The 8,655-nt window shown below is 37.5% G+C and overlaps 1 protein-coding gene across 1 annotated transcript; it reads left to right on the plus strand.

Moving 5' to 3' along the window:
- The first annotated feature begins 5,741 nt into the window (after nt 1-5,741).
- LOC141588029 (secreted RxLR effector protein 161-like) lies at nt 5,742-6,530 on the plus strand. Its single transcript, XM_074409487.1, has one exon. The coding sequence runs from the start codon at nt 5,742-5,744 to the stop codon at nt 6,528-6,530; it is 789 nt and encodes a 262-aa protein (XP_074265588.1).
- Nucleotides 6,531-8,655: the final 2,125 nt, after the last annotated feature.

Here is an 8,655-nt window from a genome sequence, read left to right on the forward strand (position 1 = left end):
AGCTAAGCCGAGAACGAGGTAGTATGAAGGCTGTCAACTCCAATGCTAAGCCGATTCAAGGTGTGGCCAATGATGTAGTGATCAAGATGGGTGAATGGAGCGGAAAGCTGGACTTCACCAGTGTCCCGATGGATAAATTCAAGATCGTCCTTGGAATGGATTTTCTAAAGCAAACACCGACCTTCTTGGCACCCCACAATGGTTTGCTTATGATGGTCGGATCAAACCCTTGTTTGGTGAAGGTCGTGGGAGGGGATCGCAAGATGAAGGGACCCCTCCTTTGGGCAATGCAATTGAATAGAGAACTCCAAAAGGGCGAGCCAATTTACTTGTGTATCGTGTCTATGGAAGAGGACACTTCCGCTGAATCGGAGGAACCTTCTATAAAGCAGGTGTTGGATGACAACAAGGATTTAATGCCAGACCAGTTATCTATGAATCTTCCACCCCGACCCTCGGTGGACCACCAAATTTAATTACTTCCTAAGAGAAGACCTCCTGCTTTAGGGCCATACCGCATGGTGCCTCCGGAACTACCTGAACTCCGAAAGCAGCTAGGTGGTTTGATTCGCTCGGGGTCGATTCGACCTTCTAAAGCTCCTTATGGAGACCCCGTGCTCTTTCAAAAGAATGTTAGAATAATTAATAATATTCGTATGGCCTATGTGTTTCGGGTTTTAATAAAAGTTAAGTTCACATTAATATTATGAGACTTTAATATAAAAGACGGTATCGTGATGGATCGGTCCCGATTAATGTAATTAAAGTCCGGGAATTATTATTCCCTCTTACCTTACCCTAATAAGTCGTCTTTCACGAAAAGGTACGAACGGTTTTGTTTTTGCGAAAAGGTACGTAACCCATCATATATATATGATAGGATACAGTAAGAAAATAATCATAATTATAATTCATCTGACAAAAAACACAAAAACATACGTACAATAAAATAAAGGGTGAAAGACACGGTTTCTTCCTCCATCATCAAAGGAACATAAAGGAAAGGGTTAAGGAGGAGAATCAATCGTCTTGTACTTCTTATTGAATTGATTGCGTCTGTAAGACATGGACCAAGGTTAGTCCTTTATTTCGTCTATTGATTGTATTAGGGTTGAATTAATTCCAATCTATATTGTATCTTGGGACTGATTTCATTATTGAAATCGTAAAGTTAATATAATATTTGGTATCAGAGCAATTATAGATTTGATTAATTTACCCATTAAAAGTTATGGCAAATGAAATTGTATTTGCGTGATGCATATGAATTTGACTTGTCCCTTCCTGACTAATGGATTTTATTTTTTAAGTACTAATAATTAATTATATTAATTATGGGTTTATTCATATGGTTAAGAATGGAGAACCATAAAAGGTTCTTATTGGTACGGTATTTCCTTAGAATTTCTTGTATTGATAGTAATGGCATTTAGTTTGTTGTCAGTGCGCGCCGCAATATAACTGAGAGGAATGAAAAGTACTTACTTGATAATTGTTTATGCATTCTGTGACAGTATTCCGTTGATTAAAGTTTTATTCATTTTCACCCTCTTTCATACTTACATACAGTATGAAGTATATGTACATGAAGTATTATCTCAAATAATTGGAAATGCATAGATAGACAGAAAAACATGCATGACTGTGGCAGCACATTGTTCATTTAAGTTTCTTTTTATGGACCAAGTCAATGGTGTGATTGGTAATATGCACACAATTAGTGAGAATAATATGATAGGGCCTCAAATTGGTAATATGTACACAATAAGTGAGAATAATGTGATAGGGCTTCTGTACGATGAATGTTTTTTTATGTCTCATTCCATTGATTAGTGACATTATGTACGTAAGTATTAAGGGCAAAATGAACATAAGCCTGTAATTCTGAAAATGATACAAGTTAGAGATTTGGATAAATTAGTGTTATGAAGTATTAACACATTGAAAATTTACCATTAAAGTCAAAAGTTTATTTTTTATATCACATGTTAGTCACCAAAGTGGCCTTGTTATATTATATTTAGACATTTGAAATTAATTTTTTTTTAAAATTGATCATGATTAAAAAAGATGTATAATTTACATTATAGATCGATTGATCAATTATTTTGTCATCTATACTTTGGGAGACCACCCAAAGATGGGTCATTAAATATAGTTGATAATATAAAAGGATTAATTATTCATAAATTGGGTCTAATAGTATGTATATCAAAAGATAACATTCTTATTTGATTCATGTATGTTATAATTAATTATTAAAGTACATATTAACATCAATGATGATTACTTGTATTTAAGTGTTGCCCAAAGGTCATTTAAATACATGTATAAAAGTTTATATAATATTATTTGAATCTGTATGATAGTTCTCAAAGCACTAATTGGTAACATGTATAAATGTTTGCAGCATCTCAAAATATGTTTGCATCTGCTGACTCTTTTGTAAAGTTTAATGGGCTTAATTATGATGAGTGGGCCTTAAAGATCCAGTATACACTGGGTATAATGGCTTTGGACATTGCCATCCTGACAGATGAGGTGCCAACCGAAATTACACCTCAGAGCTCCGAAGCCGAAAAATGTCATTATCAGGCTTGGGAGAAATCTAACAGGTTGGGTTTACACCTCATGAGGATGACAATGGCTGATAACATTAAGCCCTCCATGCCTAAAACAGGGAAAGCAAGGGAATTCATGCTTAAAGTAAAGGAGTGTTCACAGTCGAATTTAGCTGATAAGTCAATTGTTGGTAGTTTAATGAGTGAGCTGACTACTAAAAGGTTTGACTGGTCTCAACCGATTCATGATCATGTAACACACATGTCTAACCTGGCAGCAAAGTTGAAGACTTTAGGGATGGACGTAAGTGACACATTCTTGGTACAATTCATCATTAACTCTCTACCTTATGAGTTTGGCCAGTTTCAGGTGAACTATAACACCATTAAAGATAAATGGAACTATCAAGAGTTAAAAGCCATGCTTATACAGGAGGAGGGGAGATTAAAGAAGATGAAAGATCAAGCTGTTCATTTCCTGAGTCATGATGATGCCAGCGACAGTAAGGCTAAACCGAGTAAGAAGGGTAAGAATGGTAAGAAGGGAAAATCATTCTTTAAGGGACCTGGAAGTTCGATCCATAAAGAGAAGAAGTTTCACTTTTGCAAGAAAACAGGACACTTCAAAAAGGATTGTCCTAAAAGGAAGGCATGGTTCGAAAATATAGGTAAACATTGTAGTTTTGTTTGCTTTGAATCAAATCTTATAGAAGTACCTAGTAATACTTGGTGGTTAGATTCTGGTGCAACTACTCATATTTCTCACATTAAACAGGGATATCGTATGATCCAGCCCATAAGAGGATCTGAACAGTTTGTATCCATGGGAAATAGGATGAAAGCACGCATTTAGGGCATTGGGACTTACAAATTAATCTTAGACACTGGTTGTCATATAGATCTTACAGATTGTCTCTATGTACCCGATTGTGCTAGAAATCTTGTATCATTAAGTAAATTGGATAATTTAGGTTTTGATTTCAAGTTTGGACATGGTGTATTTTCTATGTACCGTAATGAATACTTTTATGGTAGTGGTACTTTGATTGATTCACTTTATAGGTTCAATCTTGATGTTAAATTTTCTGATTCCCTATTTTATGTTGAGAGTCAAGGTATTAAACGTAGTCCATCGAATGAAAAATCAGCTTACTTGTGGCATCAAAGGCTTGGTCACATATCCAAAGAAAGGTCAACGAGGTTGGTAAAAGATGAAATTCTACTTCAATTGGATTTTAGTGACTTAGATGTGTGTGTAGACTGCATTAAAGGTAAGCAGACTAAACATACAGTAAAGAAATCAGCTACAAGGAGCTCTCAGCTTTTAGAAATTATACACACCGATATTTGTAGACCTTTTGACACTCCATCTTGGAGTGGTGAAAAGTACTTTATCACTTTTATAGATGATTTCTCGCGGTATGGTTTCACTTATTTGTTGCATGAAAAGGCTCATTCCGTGGATGTCCTTGAGATATTCATAAATGAGGTGGAAAGGCAGCTAGAAAAGAAAGTGAAGATTGTGAGATCGGATAGAGGTGGTGAGTTTTATGGAAGGTTTACTGAAAATGGACAATGTCCTGGTCCATTTGCAAAGTTACTTAAAAGTAGGGGTATTTGTGCATAATATACAATGCCCGGTACACCTCAGCAGAACGGTGTTGCTGAAAGGCGGAATCGTACTTTAATAGAAATGGTTAGAAGTATGTTAAGTAATTGCTCTTTACCTCTTTCACTATGGATCTATGCATTAAAGACAGCAACCTATGTTTTAAATCGGGTTCCTAGTAAAGCAGTTCCTAAGACTCCTTATGAACTGTGGATGGGAAGGAAACCGAGTTTAAGACATCTTCGAGTTTGGGGTTGCCCAGCTGAAGTGAGGTTGTATAACCCAAATGAAAAGAAGCTAGATCCTAGGATAGTCAGTGGTTATTTCATTGGCTATCCTGAAAAGTCAAAGGGGTATATATTTTACTGTCCTAATCACAGTACGAGAATAGTAGAGACTGGAAATGCTAGATTCATTGAGAACGGTCAAACTAGTGGGAGCATTGAACCACGGAAAGTGGACATTAATGAAATTCAGGTTGAAGTTTCTTCTCCTGAAGTTGCACGTGAAATTGTTGTACCAATCGTATCGTCACAGTCAAATGACGTAATGGGACACCAACGAAATGAAGTGCAAGACCCACAAAATGACAATAACAATGATGATCAAGTCACAATTCAAGGGGAGAATAATATGTCATGTGAAAAGTATAGGCAACCTGTAAGGCGAAGAAGGGTAGTCAATGTTCCACAGGAACAATTAAGGCAATCTATAAGAGAAAGAAGATCAGCCATCCCAGATGACTACGAGACATATAACGTTGAATGTGACTTGAGTATTAGTAAGGATCAAGTATCATTCCATAAGGCCATGGAAAGTGACAATTCTGAAAAGTGGTTAATTGCCATGAAAGAAGAGATGAAATCTATGGATGACAACAAAGTATGGGACTTAGTAGTGTTACCTGAGGGTTCTAAGGCCGTTGGGTCGAAATGGGTCTATAAGACCAAAAGGGACTCTAAAGGTAACATTGAAAGGTATAAGGCTCGACTTGTTGCCAAAGGTTTTACTCAGAAAGATGGTATTGACTATAAAGAAACTTTCTCTCCGGTGTCAAAGAAAGATTCTTTAAGAATTGTCTTGGCTTTGGTAGCTCATTATGATCTAGAGCTTCACCAAATGGATGTAAAGACCGCTTTTCTAAACGGTGAGCTTGAGGAAGAAGTATATATGGACCAACCTGAGGGATTTGCATCCCCGGGTAATGAAGATAAGGTGTGTAGGCTGAGAAAGTCGATATATGGGCTAAAACAAGCTTCCAGACAATGGTATTTAAAGTTTAATGATACCATCACGTCATATGGGTTTGTAGAGATTACCGTCGATCGGTGTATCTACATTAAGATCAGTGGGAGTAGATTCGTTATTTTAGTCTTATATGTTGACGATATTTTACTTGCTGCAAATGATCTAGGCATGTTGCTTGATGTAAAGAAATATCTATCTAAGAACTTTGAAATGAAAGTGAGGCATCCTATGTGATCGGAATTGAAATTTTCCGTGATAGATCACAAGGATTGTTAGGGTTGTCTCAGAAAGCTTACATTGACAAAGTTTTAGAGAGATATAGAATGAATGAATACTCCGCAGGGATAGCTCCTATACAGAAAGGGGACAAATTTAGTAAAATGCAATGTCCCCGTAATGAGCTGGAACGAAAAGAAATGGAGAGAATTGCTTATGCATCTGTGGTTGGGAGTTTGAACTATGTTCAGACATGTACTCGACCAGATATCAGCTTTACTGTTGGAATGTTGGGTCGGTACCAAAGTAATCCCGGGATGGACCACTGGAAAGTTGCGAAGAAGGTGCTTAGGTACTTACAAGGCACTAAGGAGCTCATGCTTACTTATAGGAGATCCGATCATCTTGAGGTGATTGGTTATTCAGATTCAGATTATGCCGGATGTGTTGATAGTAGAAAATCAACATTTGGCTACTTGTTCCATTTAGCTGAAGGGGCAGTATCATGGAAAAGTGGGAAGCAGTCTGTCATTGCTGCTTCTACTATGGAAGCCGAATTTGTGGCATGCTTTGAGGCCACTATTCATGCATTGTGGTTGCGAAATTTTATCTCGGGACTTTGGATCGTCGATAGTATAGCCAAGCCGTTGAGAATTTATTGTGACAATTCTGCAGCCGTCTTCTTCTCTAAGAACGATAAATACTCCAAGGGTGCTAAACACATGGAATTAAAGTTCTTATCTGTCAAAGAAGAGGTACAGAAGCAAAGAGTGTCATTTGAGCATATTAGAACGGATAAAATGGTGGCAGATCAATTAACTAAGGGATTACCACCCAAGGCGTTCATTGGCCATGTAGAACGCATGGGTGTTGTATCAAAGGCCTTGTTATTATAAAGTTAATATGCTTGTAATAAATATGACATCTAGAATTCACTTATAGTATTGTTTCTGTTATAATAGACATGTTAATCATTATAGTATATGTATACATTACAGTTATTAGATTACATGTGACTAATTGTGAGAATTAATGTTCTTCTCAAATTAAAGTTTTACCTAGATTTGGAATTGATTTGTGATAAATGGGAGGAATCATGTCGATTAGTAAATGACGTGTGACCACCATGATCCAATTAGTTCTATTTCAATTAAGGATATGAAAGTTAGTGACTTTAACATGAAAGTGCACATTATAGTTATTAAACCATTAAGTCAACACAAAGGCCAAGTGGGAGAATGTTAGAATAATTAATAATATTCATATGGCCTATGTGTTTCGGGTTTTAATAAAAGTTAAGGTCACATTAATATTACGAGACTTTAATATAAAAGACGGTATCGTGATGGATCGGTCCCGATTAATGTAATTAAAGTCCGGGAATTATTATTCCCTCTTACCTTACCCTAATAAGTCGTCTTTCACAAAAAGGTACGAACGATTTTGTTTTTGCGAAAAGGTACGTAACCCATCATATATATATGATAGGATACAGTAAGAAAATAATCATAATTATAATTAATCTGACAAAAAACACAAAAACATACGTACAATAAAAGAAAGGGTGAAAGACACAGTTTCTTCCTCCATCATCAAAGGAACATAAAGGAAAGGGTTAAGGAGGAGAATCAATCGTCTTGTACTTCTTATTGAATTGATTGCGTCTGTAAGACATGGACCAAGGTTAGTCCTTTATTTCGTCTATTGATTGTATTAGGGTTGAATTAATTCCAATCTATATTGTATCTTAGGACTGATTTCATTATTGAAATCGTAAAGGTAATATAACAAAGAAACAAGACGGTAGTATGAGGATTGTGTATCGACTATTGGGCCTTAAGCAAGTTGACAATAAGAAATCGCTATCCCATTCCTTTGGTAACGGACTTGTTCGATCAGTTGCATGGCGATGTGTACTTCATCAAGTTATATCTGAGATATGGTTATCATCAAGTTTGAATTACCGAAGGACATGAGCCAAAGACAGCTTGCGTAACAAGGTATGGGTCTTTCGAAAGGTTGGTCATGCCTTTTGGGTTGACGAATGCACCTGCCACGTTTTGCACGCTGATGAATCACGTATTCCATTAGTACTTGGAAAAATTCGTGATGGAGTACCTGGATGATATCGTTGTATACAACCGCTCTTTGGCTGAACGCGTAGAACACATAAGGCTTGTGTTCGCAAAACTATGAAACAATCACTTATTTGTCAAAAAGGAGAAGTGTGAGTTTGTCCAACCTGAAGTCAATTTTCTCGGCCACATCGTAGGAAAATGGAGACTTAGAATAGATCCGAACAAGATTACAACCATCAAGGACTAAGGCACCCGAAGAAACGTATCTGAGCTTCGCTTTTTCTTGGGGCTAGCAAACTACTATCGGAGATTCATTCGAGAGTATTTAAAAATAGCCGTCCTACTGACCGATTTGCTGAAAAAGGACATCAAGTGCAAGTGGTCTATCAGCAGGAGAAGGGCCTTTGAGTGTCTCAAGGAAGCGGTGATGTAGGAGCCCGTCTTGGTGTTCCCGGATATCACAAAACCCTTTGAAGTTGAGGCGGATGCATCTAATTATGCCCTTGGGAGAGTACTCCTCCAAGAGGGTCACCTAGTGGCCTATGAGAGTAGAAAGTTGAATGGGGCCGAGACTCGGTATGCTGTCTAAGAGAAAGAACTCCTCGCTATTTTTCATTGCCTGCGGGGATGGAGACACTATCGCTTGGGATCGAAGTTCGTCATCAAGACTGATAACACCGAGCCATCCAAATTCCTGACTCAACGCAAGCTCAACAACCGATAAGCTAGATGGCAAGAGTTGTTAGCGGAGTTCAATGTGGAGTTCATTTATCGACCGGGAGCAGCAAAGAGGGTCGCTAATGCCCTAAGCGGTAGATGCAACTTGTCTACACTGCATATGATTGCTCACTTGTCCACTACTATAGTGGTCAAAGATATTCGAGCTAGGGCAAAGGAACACCTCGACCAAGACCCGATGGCGAGGACTCTGAAACAGTTGGTC

The sequence above is a fragment of the Silene latifolia genome, chromosome 6 (genome assembly GCF_048544455.1).
Source record: "Silene latifolia isolate original U9 population chromosome 6, ASM4854445v1, whole genome shotgun sequence".
NCBI lineage: Eukaryota > Viridiplantae > Streptophyta > Magnoliopsida > Caryophyllales > Caryophyllaceae > Silene > Silene latifolia.

What these genes read in the sequence shown, in the direction of transcription:
- LOC141588029 (XM_074409487.1), top strand. Translation starts at nt 5,742, where the DNA reads ATGAATGAATACTCCGCAGGGATAGCTCCTATACAGAAAGGGGACAAA.